The sequence below is a fragment of the Pseudonaja textilis genome, chromosome 10 (assembly GCF_049901715.1).
Source record: "Pseudonaja textilis isolate UNSWEBS1 chromosome 10, rPseTex1.2, whole genome shotgun sequence".
In the NCBI taxonomy this organism is placed as follows: Eukaryota; Metazoa; Chordata; class Lepidosauria; order Squamata; family Elapidae; genus Pseudonaja; species Pseudonaja textilis.
The window spans coordinates 13546178-13564705 of record NC_141999.1 but is presented as its reverse complement, the minus strand read 5'-3'; the positions used below and the strand labels follow the sequence as shown (position 1 = coordinate 13564705).

Below are 18528 nucleotides of genomic sequence, written 5' to 3'. Positions count from 1 at the left end.
AGGCAGTTTAGGAGAGCAGAAGGGATCTACTTTGTAATTGTTAAATTTGTCTGCTGTCTTGTGTTTAGACTAGTTTTCTCATTTGCTTTCTGTGTATGATCTACTGCTTCGGCAAATGTCTTTTTAATGGGGCTTATAAATATCAAGTTCAACTTAGGAAACATCCAAAATTGCAGCAGAGCATTTCTCTGCAAAACTTGAAATAATACATGAAATTGACAGCTTCATCCTGTCTGTACTTTGAAGCGAATTGAATAGGATTTAAGATCCTCGTGTTCTTAGGATTATTGCTTAAAGTAGATAAGATATATGGGTTAAGAATCGTCTTAATAGCAGAAGCAACACTGAATTCAAGATAAGAAGGAAGGTTTACCAGATTCTTGGAGACAGCTAACTTTGCCTGCTGCATTTAATCGGAAAGAAATGTGTAACGTGGGTCCCTGCATTGCTGAACATTTAGAATGGAATATTGCCATGAAAATAAAACTATATTATGTAAAGGCAAAAAAAAATGCAATTCAGTGTGCTAGATATGACCTTTAAAACCTACATGGCTTAGCTCCAACACTACCCACCAGTTTTAACTTAACTTGACATGAAAGTCCCTGGAGAAACTTTTAACTTCTACCCAGCTACCTCTTAAGTGAAATAAATGGGATGGAGACATTGTGCTGCTGTTTTTTTAGTTTTCTAGAATATCATCATCAAATTATGATCAACTCCCACTTATTAATACATTCTAAAAACAGAAGAGAATTGGAATTTTGGTGATTGGCGCTGAGTTCCTTTATTGCTTCTCACTTGGGGTTCATTGTGTAGCTTCCTCTCCTCCCCTGGTATTTTGTGATATATATTCTTTTTCAAGTTTGACCTTTATTTTAGTAATTATAATGCTGTACTGCAGGTGCTTTAATGACAATAGAAAAGAATATATGTAGCTCGGGGCTGAAGCATGGAAAGATGTTACCTAGTAGGGCGAGGAACTGTCTGCAAGCAAACAACCAGGCTCAAAGAGCACCAGATTGGATGCCTTAGAAGCCGCCAAAAATTGTTTGACTGTGGTGGGCAACAGATTTAATACGTAAACACACATGAAATACATGAAAACAATAGAGAAAGGTCCAGCGTCAGGACTGCGTTTTTTTTTTATTTAAAATATTTGCAGATAGACCTTCTTTTATAAAAAAAAACTTTGGTTCATCAAAAATAAGATCACATACAGGAAAGAACAAGTAGAAGAAGAAAAAGAGAACATGTTACCAGTAGTAAAAGTAAGTTACGTTAAAATCCGGCATGATTTAATAGCAATGAAATGAACCACATTTTGAATGAAACGGATTTGGATTCAATAGAGGAAAAAATATGTAACACAGGGCTGAATTGTGGGGCCCTTGGTGCTCTTTGAGCTTAGTTGTTTGCTTGCAGACATTTCATTCCTGAACTGGGTAACTACCATGCACCTGGTGGAGACTGACTCTGAGGGAGAGGAGGAACAGCCCACAGGGAGTGGAAGTGTGGCTCCAGAGGTTGCGGAGGAGGCTGGGGAAGGGCAGAGGCCGGCTTGAGCAGGCAGAGGAGGACCCAGGCCCATCCTCTATCCATCCTAGGGCACGCAGGGAAGAGAGGATAAGGGAGAGACATGGTCTACTTGGGAGGAGAGGGCCTTGATCCTCTTCATGGGCTGCACCTGTGACAATTGAGTAAGAGGACATACATGCATACGGGCGAATGCTGGAAACAAAGCGTGGAAATATCTCTAGTTTATGGTTCCTCTCTTGAGTTTGGCATCCTTCCCAGTGTGTGTTCTGATATCTGTGGATGTCTTCAAGCCCTTATCTTGCCTGGTTTGTGTTGTTTTCTACTCTTTATAATTTAAACAGCATTTTTAGTTTAAACAGCATTTCCTCCTTCTTGTAACTGTTTGTATGGGAGTTTTTTGTCTCCAATCAAGAATATTTAGAGCTTGGAAGCAGAGTGAAGGAATAAAAGGGGCTTCACCTGTTTTTTGTGACTGTGTTTATTTTGTATCCCACCCTGGGTCATCACAGTAACATCTTCAGTGCTGGAGGGCAATGAGGTTTGCTCTCTGTTTATGTACAGTAGCTTGCCCTGTCGGTTTTGTGTGTGTGTGTGTGTGTGTTGCTGACAGCAATTGAACAGGAAACAGTAGGCTAATCAAGAAGCTATCAAGAAGAAAACAAGGACACCACAATATTGTTTACTACTTTGAGGACTTGAGATTTGTTTGGTAGTGTTACTTTTAAAAGAATAAGTACAACATCTTGGAAGCCTATGATCAGAGTAGTGCGGTGGCCTAGAGGTGGTGCTTTTGCCTCACAATCATGAGGCTGTGAGTTCAATCCTAGGTAGAGGTTAGATATTTGTCTCTCTGGACACACTGAGAGAACTATTGAACAAAACTCCTCACTGGTGACAGGGAGGGCATCCTGCCAGTATTCAGTTGCCAAACTCTACCCCACAAGGGATTATGGGATTGTTAAAAGATGATGGTTGGAAGACTGTGTCCATTTTATACGGATTGAACTGGTGCAGATTTATAAGACTCAGTGCAAACCAATCAAGATAGATCCAGCTTCAGTTGTCCACAAAACACAACCTGACTTTGTTAGAAATCATTTCTGCTTCTGCCATCTTTATTTTCTTGGAGCATCTGCTTCCTCCAAAAGAGCAAATTATGCTTTAATTTGGGGGTGGGGGATGTTATGCTTTAAGATTTTGTGTTTCATTCACACATACCTTATTCCCCCCCCCAAAAAAAAGGTATTGTTGACCTAATAGTAACCCTGCAATCCCCTAAATTTGCTGATTATCCACAATAAATTAGCACTGAGAGGGTTTCACACTTTGCTGAAATACATTTTAATACCAGCAAAGACAAATAAGATAAAAGGGTGAATTAGAGATTTGTGCTGAAATGGACGATCTGGATACTTTCTAGGCAAAAGCTGGCGGCTGGAACCAGCTGAGAGAAAGGAGCAATCCTTACCCTTTCCAGACCTTGCAGGCAGAAAGTTAGCCTGGCAGGGGAAAAATGTTAGATCCAAATTATTTTCCCATTAAGCTTTGGTTCTTCATGTACCTTGGCCTCCTCTGTGTTTTCATAGCAAAATGCATCGCTCCTGCTACCAATATAGACGGCATGACGGAGCTTTTAGTCATTTTAAAGTTGACTCCTAAGCCTGAGTATAATGCTAAATGGAAAAGCAGAGGCTGCGCTGAGCAAGCATTTAAAAAAATGATCTTGTAAGCAAAGAATCCAGTAACCCAGAACAATCTGCACCATGTAATGCAGATATATATGAAGGGGGCCCTTGTGAGTCGCAAGCAAGGAAAGCTTGGCTGTTCCTCCCCCCCCACCCCAATGTTTAATCTTAAAATACAAGAATAATGCAGCAATGCAGAAGGAGGAATTTTCCAGACACATTAGGAAAAAAAAAAAGGATGTTTTGGTGACCCCAAAAAGCTTTTGCCAAAGATTTCTCCCAATAGCGTTTCCTCTTTCAGGAAGCAAGTGATGTGACGTGGAGTATGGATCAGGAAGTTAATTTAGCCCTCCCATTGCTTAGCCTAGTTCCCTTTGTGGGCAGAATGAATAACACAGCTGGAGGTCTTCTAGACCAACCCCCTGCTCAGGCAGGAGACCCTATGCCGTTTCTCAGAGAGGATGGAGCGAGGTGGGAAGGTCAGCTATCTCAATTGCTCCATCCTCTGTGTTTTGGAAAAGGGTATTAAAAGCATCTTCTGGTTGTGTCATTTCTGAGTGGTGAAATGCTCCAAGTTGTTCTTGTTCATTTACAGTTGCGTTGGTGCCATGTGCTAAGCTTTGGTTAAGTGAACCCTGGGAAAATGGAATGGAACGGAACGGAATGGAACAGAACAGAATAGAATAGAAAATATGGAATGGAATACAATAGAATAGAAAATATGGAATGGAATAAAATAGAATGGAATGGAATGGAATGGAATAGAATAGAATAGAATAGAATAGAATAGAATAGAATAGAATAGAATAGAATAGAAAATATGGAATGAATAGAATAGAATAGAATAGAATAGAATAGAATAGAATAGAATAGAATAGAATAGAATAGAAAATATGGAATGGAATGGAATGGAATGGAATAGAACAGAATAGCAGAAAACATGGAATGGAATGGAATAGAATGGAATGGAATGGAATGGAATAGAATAGAATAAAATAGAATAGAAAATATGGAATGGAATAGAATAGAATAGAATAGAACAGAACAGAACAGAACAGAATAGAATAGAATAGAATAGAATAGAATAGAATAGAATAGAATAGAATAGAAAATATGGAATGGAATGGAATGGAATGGAATAGAACAGAATAGAACAGAAAACATGGAATGGAATAGAATGGAATAGAATAGAATAGAATAGAATAGAATAGAATAGAATAGAATAGAAAATATGGAATGGAATGGAATAAAATAGAATAGAATAGAATAGAATAGAATAGAATAGAATAGAAAATATGGAATAGAATAGAATAGAATAGAAAAGAAAAGAAAATATGGAATGGAATGGTATTTCTCAATCTCATCCATTTGAAGATGCATTGGACTTCAGCTCCCAGAATTCCCCAGCCAGCCACATTAACATACCGCTGGATAGCTTCCTGTAGTCCTTTAGAAGTTGGGAAGCCGAGTCATGTCCCCCAGTGAATTCTACCATTGCTTGATTGACACAATGGGCTAAAATTCCCAGGAGGGGAATTCTGGGAGTTGAACTCTACACATCTTCAAGTGGCCAAGATTGAGAAGCACTGCTTTTCAATGCACGTTATACACTGCATGTTATACATTGCTACCTCTCTTTAGTGTTGTATCTGTGATCGGCAGGCTTACAGATGCAAATATTTGGTCCATGCAAAGTTGAATTCCAACAGCTTACAGCGAAATATTTATTTGTTTGTTTGTCAAACAATTTTAAGATAACAGGTATAAGTATAAACATAATTATGAATACATGAGATGGATACGTATAATAAAAATAAAAAGAAACAATAGGACAGGGACGGTAGGCATGTTGGTGCGCTTATGCATGCCCCTTACAGACTTCTTAGGAAAGGGGTGAGGTCAATAGTAGACAGTCTAAGGTAAAGTTTTGGGGGTTTGGGGAAGAAACCAGAGTCAGGTAGAGTATTCCAGACAATGACCACTCTGTTGCTGAAGTCGTATTTCCTGCAATCAAGTTTGGTGCGATTAACCTTGAGTTTGTATCTGTTGTGTGCGCTTGTATTGTTATGGTTGAAGCTGAAGTATTCATTGGCAGGTAGGACATTACAATGTATGATTTTGTAGACTATACTTAGATTGACCGAAGGAAGTGTAGTTCTAGATTTTCTAGGTCTAGAATTTCAAGTCTGGTGGCATAAGATGTTCTGCACCGAGTAGAGGAGTGGAGAACTCTTCTTGTGAAATATTTCTGGACTTTCTCTACTGTGTTAATATCAGATACGTAATGCGGATTCCAGACCGATGAGCTGTACTCAAGTATTGGTCTAGCAAATGTTTTGTATGCTCTTGTTAGTAGTGTGATATTGCTGGAGAAAAAGCTACATAGGATTAGATTAACAACTCTTAATGCCTTTTTGGCTATGTAGTTACAGTGGGCTCTAGCAATTAAATCATTTGAGATGAGTCCTCCAAGGTATGGTTCTAGTCTCTTGGACTGTGGTCTTTATGCATCAACACAAGGGTTCAGATAGCTTTCTGTGCCCCTCCACCCCAAATCTCTCAAGTCACAACTACAGAATGCCAGTGCCAACATTCCCCATTATTTTGCAGTGGGAAACTCAGTAGTTTCCCAGGAGTGCTTAATCTAAAAATAGTCCTAATAGCAGAGTTCTTTTTTTAAAAAAAAAATCACGTTCCTGTCCCAATGGAAAAAGCAAAAGTCCCAGCTCTGTGTGCATGCAAGATATGGCTTCAGCCACTCCACAGTGCTTCCCCTGCGCACTGCAGTTCTCAGCTCACCAGAAAGGATCCGAGTGCAGCCATCGTCCAGCTTGGTTCAACTGTAAAAGTAGTTTCAGAGAGTGATTACAGGTAGTCCTTGACTTACAGCCATTCGTTTAGTGACCATTCAAAGTTAAAACAGCACTGAAACGAGTGACTTATGATCGTTTTTCACACTTACGACCATTGTAGCATCTCCATGGTCATTGGATCTAATGGGGCACTTGGCAACCGGCCTGTACTTATGACAGTTGCACTGTCTCGGGGTCATGTGATCCCGTTTTGCGACCTTCTGACGAAGTCATTGGGGAAGCCAGATTCACTTAACAACCGAGTTAACTAACTTGACAGCTGCAAGGATTCACTTTTCAACCGCAGCAAGAAAGTTTGTAAAATGTGGCAAAACGTATCCATCGGTATTCATCTGGCTAGCATCCTGTCAGTGTGTGAGAGAGTTGAGGACTGTTTGGAAACTGAAACAGTATTGCTATGTGAGCAAGGAGGAGACAGCAAGGAGCCTGGGCGCAGCTTAGCTCAACTGTTCTGTCCTAAAACTGCTTGATGCTCTGAAACTGAAACTGAAATTGAAACTCCTCTCCTCTGCTTGTGTTTTGCATTTGGAGCAGATTTCTTTTCAGGTGGGGAGGGGGAGTAGAAATCCTTAGCATCAGAGCATGTTAATAATAGTATAGGAAATACTAATGCTCTGATGGTCATTTTGAAAAAATCCTTTCTTAGTGAGCCCCTAGAAGCTAAGAGGAACATATGTGCCAACTTTCAAGGTTGTGGGCTTTACGGTTCTGGAGATTTCGTGATGATGCGTGAGTGGTATTTCTCTTTTATATATATAGGTATTAAAAAGATGGGGAAAAGGGTATTAAAAAACAGGGAAGATGTGGAAGTTTGGGCTGCGTTTATATGACATGCTTAACTTGGATATGGATTTAGACCATTTTCTGAGTTGACAGATTACACTGAACTATAATCTAACAAAGTAGGTTGGCTATATGTAGCATTTATAGCATAAAATTAGCCATATTGCTATCCATCAAGCTTGACAAGTTTTATAAATGCAGGTGTTGGCTATCTGTGTTGTGTGAATACCTTTTATATACATAGATATAAAAAAAGATGGGGGAAGTGATGTGATATTTGTTGAGTGATATCAAGCGAGTAAAAGAACATCAGGGGCCAGGATGTACAGAGATGTCATTCTCAATTCATAGTCATTTGTTTCTAACACCAACATCAATGCCCATATATGTCATAACCTCATGAACAACTTCCAACCCTCCATACTTCAGTTGTAATATTACACACAAGTACGTACCGGCTAGAGTTTGCATTCTGATGTCATGACATATGTTTTGTTCCTTGTCATCACAGTGAGCTCCAATGAGTTGATTTCTGTACAGTACCCAGAGGCCACCAAGTTAGCTCAGAGGCATGAAGGCTCAGGGAGAGAGCTGTTGCAGATCTTCTGGACAGGTCTCAGCAGGAATCAGCAATTCTAACGTTCATAAAAAAGCAACTTAGAATGAAGGGGATTGGCTTGCCTTTAGAAGTTGTGTGTGATGACCCAGGGCATGACACAAAGGCAACACCGTCAGATAATCAGTAGGAGTCCCTTTATTAACTCCAACTTTGCCCTCAATGTCCTGTTTACTTTCTGGCTGGAGAAAAACTCTCCCAGGAACAGCCTTTGGCTGCAGAGAATCAAGTCCAAAACGTGGTCAGCAAAAACTGTAACTATGAGTCCAATCAAGGCAAAATGAGGTAATTAGTCCATCAGGGCAGGAGAAGGAATTCCAGATGTGAAGGCACGGCAATAACTCAACATGGTTGGAAAGATGCCAGGAACGCAGATAACCAAAGTCAGCACAAGATAAACTCATGTTTGCTCCCAGCAGCTGCCGCACCCAGCCAGCATTTCTTTTAAACTTTCTTCCTAAGTGTGGCTAATGAAGGGAATCGGGGCCCTTTCCTCCCCCATAAGCCATGCAACCCATGTTGCTCTCTTCCCTGTTCCTCCCTGCATGCCCTAGGATGAAGAGGGGGTGGGCCCGAGTCTTCCTCTGAACTCCCTCTCCCTTGTTCTGCCCAGCCGGACTTTGCCCTTCCCCGGTTTCCTCCACAGCCAACAGAGCCACACTCCCACTTCCTTGGATTCAGACTCTGACAGGAGCATGACATTGTGGGTGCTTCATCACTGAAGGATTTCAAAAAGAGACTGGACAACCATTTATCTGAAACGGCATAGCATCTCCCATTGATCAGGGGTTGGGTTGGAAGACCTCCAAGGTCCCTGCCAACTCTGATACTGTGTGTTCTTCTTAAGTTTTTCTAAGATGGGAGAAAAGTAGGAAGATCTTATTTTAACAAGGCATTCTTGCACCCTAACTTCAGTGCGCCATATCCAGAAAATCTGAAATGAACTGGAATCCATGTAGCTCCAGATATTGTACCAGGCTGCAGGAGGTTTTACCTATTTGTGGCCTCATATATTATCTGATCCCAGCCAGTTATGTCTTACGCAGCAAGTCACAAACCTTGACTCGGTCGAATGTCCAAACCGGGCTTTTCTGACAATATTTTAAAGAAGAGGAAAATAAAGGCTAGCTTTCTTCTGGCACCGAGAATGACCTCCTTTTGCAGAGTGTTTAACATTTGGAATAACATTTTGCCAGCCTAAGGAGCCTGCCAAAGAGACTGGTTTTGAGTGGGTTGCGTAGCTGTCCTTTAAGCACAGGCTCGTCAGTACTTAATGTGGGATTCACTCTGAGCAAGAAAGTAGGTCTATTTTGAACTTTTCTAATAATATAAAACTGGCAGCATTGGATACAGTCAGGAAACGGTTTCCAGAGATTGCTAGAAACTGGTTAATCCAGTTCCTGATTTGGAACATTTCATGCAAACAACATGTATCTGTCCCATTAATAGCTTCCCTAATTAGTACCAGTTATAAATTCACAGGCTTTAGGGAATTTTATTGCAGCAAGTCTTTGACCTATCCATTTTCTGCAACGAGTGGGTTTGAGGAGCACGGAAACATGATGTTGTCAGGCACTGAATTTAACCGGGTGCATCTGGTACAAGGACGGATGCAATGCCTGGTCAGTTCATCAATTCACCATGTCCCATTTTGCAAAAATTAAAACTACGTCTGTTTTCCATGCCTGTCTCTGAAAACATGCTTGTGTTCCAGGAGAAATTAATGGCATACAGTAAATAAAAAAAACTTTTTTTAAAGCCACTAGTCATGCTGACTGGGGGATTAAAAATAAAAACGAATAAATCCTGACCTGATTTTTAAAATATATTTTAGAAGAAACCCAAATGACCTAAAAGCTTTTGCCGGTTTTTTAATCAGGCGATTGCTGTAAAGAAATGGGAAGACACAAGAAAAGTTTAATGCTTATGTCTCTATTTCAGATTTCATGATGCTGATTGTAGACTGAATACAGACTTTAGGTAGTCCTTGATGTACAATAGGGGCAGAAGTGGTGGGATTCAAATGTTTTTACTACTGGTTCTGTGGGCGTGGCTTGGTAGGCGTGGCTTGGTGGGCGTGGCAGGGGAAGGATACTACAAAATCCGCATTCCCTGCCCACCCCACTCCGTTCTCCTGTGCAGGGCAACCAAAGAAAACCCAGCCGCTCAGCTGGGACTTGGGAGGCAGAGAATAGATGGGGGCAGGGCCAGTCAGAGGTGGGATTTGCCGGTTCTCCGAACTATTCAAAATTTCCACTACCAGTTCTCTAGAACTGGTCAGAACCTGCTGAATACTCACCCCTGGGCTGCGGGCCAAATCCGGCCCACGATGTTGTCAGTTCCGGCCTGCGGGGCCGTCCTGGAAAATGTAAGGGGCCGGCCCGCGTGGCTTCCGACTGGTGTACCCAATGCGAAGAGGAAACATGTCAGCAGTTTGGGAAGTGGCCACGCCCACCCAGTTAGCCACCACACTCACCCAGTTGGCTATGCCTGGCCGGCTCCCCGAGATCAACCACAGCTCTGATACGGCCCTCAATGAAATTGAGTTTAACATCCCGATGTACAACCATTTGTTTTAGTGATAGTTCAAAGCTACAATGGCTCTGAAAAAAGTGGCTTATTACTGGTTTTCAATTTATGACCGTTGCAGCATCCCCATGGTCAAAATCCAGGCACTTGGCAACTGGCAGGTATTTGTGACAGTTGTGCTGTCCTGGGAAGATGTGATCACCATTTGTAACCTCCCCAGCCAGCTTCTGACAGGCAAAGTCAATGGGAGAAGCCAGATTCACAGAACAACTGCAGTGATTAGCTTTAACAGCTATGGCAAAAAAATAAAATGAGGCACAACTCAATGGTCTTGCTTAGCACATAAATTTTGAGCTCAATTGTTGTCATAAGTCAAAGACTACCTGTAATGTTAAGTTTCCCTTCTGGATATAGAGCTCCTATATCAAAGGTGTCAAAATCAATTTCATTGAGGGCCACATCAGGGTTGTATTTGACCTCAGGGGGCTGGGGGTGTGTGGCCAGGATGGGTGTGGCCAGGGGGCATGGCCAGCTCAACGTCAGTCATCGAGGTTGTTTTCGGCTGTGACGGCCTCCTGCAGCCCTCTGCCAGCGAAAACCGAGCCCGGGGAGGCCACATTTTTGGCTGTAGGAGGCTGTCGCGGCCAAAAACAGAGCCCAGGTGAGCCACAATTGGCCTCTCTGTGCTCCATTTTTGCTGGCAAAGGGCTGCAGGAGGCTGTTATGACTGGAAATGGAGTCTGGGAGGGCCACACGCAGTTCTCCCAAACTCCATTTTCGCTGGCAGAGGCACTGTGGGCCGGTCCTTCACTGTTTTCAGGGAAATCCCATGGGCCAGATCTATGCACCTGTTGGGCTGGATATGGCCTATAGACCTTGAGTTTGATACCCCTGTCCTAAATAGTATAGAAGCTGAATGGTTCCAATGTTTCCCTAATCTCCAGCTCTTGACTGCAGTGCAAATTGTGTCAGTTGTTAGTACAAAAATTGCAGGCTGCCACACTGAGTGGCATTAAGAAGGAAATTGACAAAGTCAGGGTTGATAAAATTATACAGGTGTCTGACCCAGCAGGGTGTTGGCATTGTGAGATTCGCAACATCTGGATGAGTTCCTTTTCTGAACTCTAATAGCTTGAACAGACATGAATTCCTGATGCCTCCAAGCCAACTGGAATTCTCAATAGTGCTTGCAGTCATCCTGTTCAAATATAGATAGATGGTTGATCGATTGATTGACTCATAGTATATGTATGTTGTGGTCCGCCGGCAGCCTGCGGAGATGGCAGCAGAGTCGGACAGTGGAGAGGAACATGGGCCAGTCTGGGAGTCTGGGGAGGACACAGACGAGGATCCTGCATCTGATACAGAGATGAGGCCAGGGCCATCTGGGAGTTGTGTGCTGACTCCGGAGCCTCCAGAATCTGACAGTAGCAAGGCAGAGGAGCAAGGGGAGCCTGTTCCCAGTGCACACATGCACAGAGCTAGCTGCCAGAAGGCAAGAACAATTAAGGTAAAAGGGGTGAATCGGGAGTAAGGATTGGAGGTGATTGGCCCTCCCATAAGACATAAAGGAGGAGCAAAGGGACAGGAACCTTTGCAGGAAGCAACTTTGATCATACTGGTCGGTTTGAAACCTGAAGCTCTGTGTTGAATTTCTGCTCTGGCCCTATATATAACTAATTGGAAATTTAGTTGTTGGCAGCATTTCAAGGAAGATAAAGGTGCGTGCTTATCAAACTTATCCTGAAGGACTTTGGCAGACTTCCATGGGTCTATTTACAAACTATGTGAGACCCATTACGGGCTGTGAATGACTAAAATTCACAGCTGTTGAAATAAAGAAAAAAGGGCTTTGGGACTAACGTGTGTTTGTTAGTGTCTCAATATCCTTAGTCAGAACAATGTATACAAATCCATACAGACATAGAATGTTTTATTAGTAAGACCATAGAGAAACATATCCAAAGTTCCATTATCTGAACTTTAACCAAAATCTACAAGCGGATCTATTACCTACAGAACCCCCACCCCCCGTGGAATTCTTAAATATTAAAATCACAGCCCAAGCAGCTTTCAGTATATTTTGGGATGTCACTAATGTTTCCATTTGTCATTCTGAATTGTCCCTAATCTGACTTTCCCTGCTCTGTGAATTAAAATGCCACGGGGCAACACAGTTTATAGGGATGGACAGAATTCAGTGTTGAATCATAAGCTGACCTTGGAAGCAAGTGTCATAACTTTTTTATTTCAAAAGGTCAAATATCTCCTGCCAAAATATGGACTTAATCAGTCCATTTCAGTAATAGTGTCAAAGAATCCTGGAACTTTTTTTTTTTAAACAGACACAGAGACTTATATGGGCTTATGTAACCTTTCTCAAGAATTCTAATAATAACATTATGATTTTGAACTCTGCATAGAGCAGCTTTCTCTGGCTCTGAGTTAAGTCCTATCTTGCTCTGCTTTTTTTAGTTGTATTTAATTCCAGATAAATGAATATTAGCAATAGTTGTCATGTTAAATCTACGTCAAAGTCTGAACCACTTAAGAAAATACCTACATGATTTCCTGAATTGTTTTCTCTGAAAATCTGTCTCTCCACCTTGTGTCTTCCCGAGTCTGCTGGAATTTCAGTGTCCAGATTTCCCAGTGAATTACAATCCCAATGCATGGGAAGGACATCTGGTGAGATACTATTTCCTGTAGACTTTCCAAATGGTTTTGTTGCATTCCTTTTAAAATTAGGATCTGTATAAGCTTCATTATCACACTTGGCAACCCCACCAAGCAAGTTAGGCCAATCTTATCCAGGTAGTGCTTGTTTTTAGGGGGGACTGAATAGTAAAGCAATTGGATTTCCAGGTGAGGTCTAAAATGTGTACCACAATGACCTTCTTCCAAGCGACATTTGATGCTGACCTCTTTGGGTTAAGGGAACACAACCTGAATGCTGGACTTGCAGACATTCTTGAAGAGGTATTACCTGCAAACCATTCTTCCATTTGCAAATGTGATCAGGTGGGGTCCAGGTGAGGTCTTCTCTTGGGTAGACCTTCAGTTTTTCTAGGACTGGCATTCATGATCTCTAAACCAGTCCACTGTATCTATCCTAATTTTTAAAAAGTGGGTGTGATGTACACAAGGCAGGAGCTCAAGGTGAGTTGCAGTCTGCCATATTGCTAGAAACATGAGCCTCCAAGTCAGCCTTAAGTAAGACAAGTTACATTTGGTAAGGCAGGGGTATCAAACTCAAGGCCCAGGGGCCAGATCCGGCCCATGGAGTGCTTATTATACCTGGCCTGCAAGGCCGCCTTGGAAACAGCAAAGGGTCAGCCTATGGTGCCTCTGTCAATGAAAATGGAGCTCGGGAGAGTTTCCATTTTCACTGGCAGAGAATTGCAAGAGGCCATTGCAGAAAAAACGGAGCTCACGAGGATCATGGGCAGCCCTCCTGAGCTCCGTTTTCAGTGGCAGAGGGTTGCAGGAGACTGTTGCAGCCAAAAACGGAGCTCGGGAGCCAGTTTTCACTGGCAGAGCATTTGGGCCACCACAAGTGCCCCTGACATGAGTGATGTTGAGCTGGCCATGCCCATCCCGGCCACACGCACCCCGGCTCCCCGAGGTCCAACACAATCCTGATGCAGCCATCAATGAAATTGAGTTTGACATCCCTATGGTAAGGCATCATGGGATATTTCTAGTTCTCTTTTCATGAGCCGAACAACCAATGCTTCTCAAAATTTAGGAACAGTGACTGATTAGATTACTTACATAATATGAAACTCTTAAACTGACATCTTAGAACTTTTGAATGTTAAGATTTCTTTTTTAGGGGAGAGATTTGAGTTCTTGAAAAGTTCAAGAAAGACAGCTCATTCCAGAAATTCTTCTGCATGATGTTGATGCCTGTGTTAGAAGATCCAGGGACATTATAGTAGACAAGAGAAATAATCAAGAGGTTGGATCAAGGCTGATAAGCAAAAGTAAGGGCCATGTTATTTTATTGCCATAATGGCTGAGAAGGTAGACAGAATGTTTGCATGAATCTCATTCAAGGAGAGGTAGCGCTGTGTATCAGTTTGCAACGCCATCAAAAGATTTTGCAGAAATGATAAAAATTTTCATTTGGCAGGAAGACCTGTAGCAAATTAACACACTACACGTAGTTGTCAACTTATGACCACAATGAAGAGCCACGGTGGCGCAGTAGTTAGAGTGCAGTACTGCAGTTCTGCTGACTGCTGGTTGCCTGCAATTTGGTAGTTCGACTCTCACCAGACTAAAGGTTGACTCAGCCTTCCATCCTCCCGAGATTCGTAAAATGAGGATCCAGATTGTTAGGGGCAATTATGCTGACTCTGTAAACTACTTAGAGAGGGCTGTAGAGCCAATTGTAAAGCGGTATATAAGTCTGAGTGCTATTGCTAAGTGCTATTGAGCCCAACATTTCTGTTGCTAAGCAAGACATCGATTAAGTGAGATTTTACAACCTTTCTTTCCACAGTTGTTAAGTGAACCACTGCAGATGTGAAGTTTAGTAACAAGGTTTGTTAAAGTAGATCTAGATTCCCCATTGACTTACAAGTAGCAATAGCCCTTAGACTTATACACCGCTTCACAATGCTTTACAGCCCTCTCCAAGAGGTTCACAGAGTCGGGATATTGCCTGTCTATGAAATATCTGATATATGTGTGATAAATAGATCTATAGCTACATCTGTATTTATTTGTATCTTTAGGCATTGCATAATGTTGGTGGATTCATGTTTTTGAACTTTTAAAAATCCCTTTCTTTCTTTCTTTCTTTCTTTCTTTCTTTCTTTCTTTCTTTCTTTCTCTCTCTCTCTCTCTCTCTCTCTCTCTCTCTCTCTCTCTCTCTCTCTCTCTCTCTCTCTCTTTCTTTCTTTCTTTCTTTCTTTCTTTCTCCCTATAATTTCTCCTGATGTCAGAATTTTGACAGTTTGGGACAGGAACACACTTGTCATTTTAAAGCTTGTTCAATTAATGTCTTTTTCCAGAGACAGATAATACCTTAACATGATTAAATGAAAACAAAGAATGTATTGCATGCTCAATACATTGTTGATGAGCTTTAAACTGTGTTTCTAGCAATGTGCCAGACTGCAACTCCCCTTGAGTTCCTGCCTTGTATTGCCAGACCCACTTTTTACAAAAATGTAGGACAGATATAAAGGGCTGAGATAATGGAAAATGGCATGACTGACCTGTTGCTTTGGCCTCCAAAGGCTGCAAGGAAAGGGGATGATGTGCAAGACTACAAAGACAACACACTCAACAGCAAATGGGCCTTCAGAGACATGTTTTCATACCCCTATAAAATATGCATGAGCCTTACTATAAAAATAAATTCATTATCAAATTTAGAAGGCAATTTCCCCCCTAGGCTAGCTAAGCTAGCCAAGAAGGGTTCGGTTTGGATCAGGATTTGAAACTGAGGTCTCAGTCTAGCCTTTTTTTTTTTTAATTCTCAAAAGGTTTGGTTGTTGATTAGAGGTTAGTTATCCCTTTTCTCTGGTTTGAAGCTTTTTGTGGCTAAGTTATTGTGTTATGCAAAGAACACGTGCCTCTAGTACAGGGGTCCCCAAACTTGGCAACTTTAAGACTTGTGGACTTCAACTCCCAGAATTCTCCAGTTGGTTGGAGAATTCTGGGAGTTGGAGTCCACAAGTCTTAAAGTTGTGGAGACCTCTGCTCTAGTATCGTATCAACGTTCCTAAATTGTACAAGATGAGAGCTCTCTGTGTATAAACCTATCTGAGTCCATAGTAGAGTTTAGAGGTGGAGGTTGGGAAGGAAAGCTTAGGAGGTCTTTATAAGCCCTTCTGGGTAGATCACAACCTTCCAATTACATTCATGCTATCTGGGATGGGATGGAATAAGTTCTCCTGCTTTATTTAGGCAAGGGATTGGACAAGAAGCCCTGGAACCTATTGCTCTATGTTGTACTTCTGTTCTGTCTCCTGGTTGGTTAACCCTTTTCCTTCTCTGTCTCTCTCTCTCACTATTGTTAAGATGACTTGTAGACAACCCAAGAGGAACTGATCATATAACTGAAGTTGCCAAAGCCATGAAGACCCACAACACCTCAGAGAAGAAAACATCAGGATCCTCTGCTCCTTCTCGGTGGCACAGGAGCCGGTTTCGCCGCAAGCCCTCCCCGCATATGGTGGTGAAGGGGCAGCTTCGGATGCGCTCACCCTCTGGAGTCTTCGTGATGGTGGGGATCTCGGTGGTCTTGGTGGGAATGACCATCGCCGTGATCGGATATTGGCCTCACCGTACGAAGTCTGGCAGTGGCAGAACAGGGAACTCCAACGTCACCGGAGAGATAAGGAAGGAGATTAAGATTTCTCCCCAAGCTCGCTTGTTCCTTCACAGTGAGAAATTGAAGCTCATTGGGCCGGTCATCATGGGTGTGGGCCTCTTCATCTTCATCTGTGCGAATACTATGCTGTACGAAAACAGAGACATGGAAACTCGCTTGTTGATGCAGCAGGAGCTCTATTCCATGGGCCTGAATTTCTCACAGGACACTGGACCAGCAAGCGATTACTTTCAACGGAGGAGGACCACCTCATCTACCCTCAGGGCCAATGCCGAATGTGTAGAAGGCTACTACGAGGTGGACCTTTCTTCCAGTGGCTTCCAGTCTTGCTCCAGCCCTGTGAAGAAATGGGTCAACAGCTGCAATTCCAGCAGGCTCCAAACCACGACCCAGTTCTTCCATCACAAGAGCATCTCCCCTTCGCTGTCCCTCTTGAGCATCCATTCGGACTCCGGCAACGCAGTGCCAGAGAACGGAGCCTTCTCCTTCGCTCGCGGAACAGAGTCCATCCTCTCGACAGCGGTCAACGCCCTGCCTTTGCCTCTCATTAAGCTGAACAATTGTTTGCTCGAAAAGCAGAGCATTTCTCGGGTGGGTGTCCGGGACTTGGGAAGCAATTGTAGGTTGCCAGAGGAGAAGGAGGAGGTACGGAGACTCTCGTGGGCTTTTCTGCCTGGATGCAGCAACCATGTTGTTCCCAGGAAGGACACTCTTAAAGACAGCCACGTAGTTATTGATATGGATAGCACGCCCCATTCAGGCACCTTGGTGGGTGAATTTCATGAATGTGCAAAGAGAGAGTTCCCAATTTCAGGTCATTCTAAATCCTTGGATCTTGGCCAGCCAAGAACGGCTTTGGTGGCACCCAGCATAGACAGGAAACACAGGAGCTGGCCGAGACTTGATCACATTGGCCTACTCAACTATGCAAAACTGGAAAGCCAAGGAGAATCTTCTGACAGGCTTTTGGGGGCCTCGAAAGAGCTTTTTAGGGGGGAGAGCATTTCATTATCCCAGGAAATTCCTATGAAAACAGGTCCTATCATTTGATCCGGCACCCAAAAGGAACTGTGTTGTTTCACTACGTCAGATGTAGGCCTTGCCAAGAGGAGAGAGGGGCAGGTTGAGCTCAGTATTTGCCATGAGCATTGCAAGGCTGGCTGCTTAATTCATCAGCCCAGGTCTGTTGCCGACGGAGAAATCGTTCAGATGACTTTCTTCCCCAGGGTCCTGCAGTTTCTTGCCTTAACTAAAAGTCTGATCGAGTGTGAAAAACATTGCCGTGGATGGACTACGCATTCCAGGTGGCGTATGTCTGTGTGGGAACACAAACCCCGTGTGGGTCGGTGAGCCTGAAGTTCCATGGTGCACAACTGGGCTGCTCACAATTCATTTTGTAAGAAGGGCTGCGGGGAAGAGTCAGAAAATAGTACGACTTCAGAAATGCTAAAGTGATGCCTCCTAAAATCACAAAGACCTGGTTTTATCGTGAAGTTACACTTTTATACAGGGATGCTCAATTCTTTGAAGCTCAACTACAGTTCCTGCCTGAGGTCTTTTCAAGCTCGGTTAGGAATACTGGTTTATTTTTCTTTTAAAGACAGTTTAAATATAGTTGTATGGCTGATCTCATAATTTGGAAGCCAGAGGTTTCTAAAGTAAAAAAAAACACAAACCAATCCTACAAATTAATGGCTGTTTCTTCTTTGTGTGCTTTATTTTTTAGGGAATCAATGAGAGTGTAAAATGTCTCTGGAGATTCTCAGTCATCCAGGTCATGGTTGTCCCAAAGGTGCTTTTTCTAAAAACAATTGGACTTCCTTGGGGTTTTTTTTCCCCTTTTGAAAATGTTTCGTTTTGTTTCTCATCAATGAACTGAAGAAGCTTCTTGGATGAGAAGCAAAATGTTTTCAAAGAAAAACAAAAGCCCACTTTCCTTTTGGAATAAGGACCTTTGGGGGTGTGTAAAACCCTTCAAAGTAGGCCATGTCAGGAAACAGTCTCCAAATTTTACTGGCACTCTATTTTATTTATAAGAATGTAACATCTTGGAAACTTTCTTTCCCTACCTTATAACAAAGAGAATCAAGATGACAAAATATTGAGTTTCTTCCTTACTCCAGTCTCACTTTTGGAACGAAACTCTTATTTACG

The 18528-nt window shown here is 42.5% G+C and overlaps 1 protein-coding gene across 3 annotated transcripts in view; it reads left to right on the top strand.

The window, feature by feature from the left end:
• TMEM200B (transmembrane protein 200B) overlaps positions 1 to 18049 on the top strand; it is a 33543-nt gene extending 15494 nt beyond the window's left edge. For 2 of the 3 annotated variants that reach the window (XM_026702481.2, XM_087939812.1), the window contains one exon: positions 16062 to 18049. In XM_026702481.2, coding sequence (XP_026558266.1) covers positions 16117 to 17424 — 1308 coding nt within the window. In that variant the 5' untranslated portion in view covers positions 16062 to 16116 and the 3' untranslated portion in view covers positions 17425 to 18049. Of the gene's footprint in view, positions 1 to 12634; positions 12714 to 16061 lie in introns of those variants that run through there. The other variant, XM_087939813.1, reaches the window with a different exon arrangement.
• The last annotated feature ends 479 nt before the right edge of the window (positions 18050 to 18528 follow it).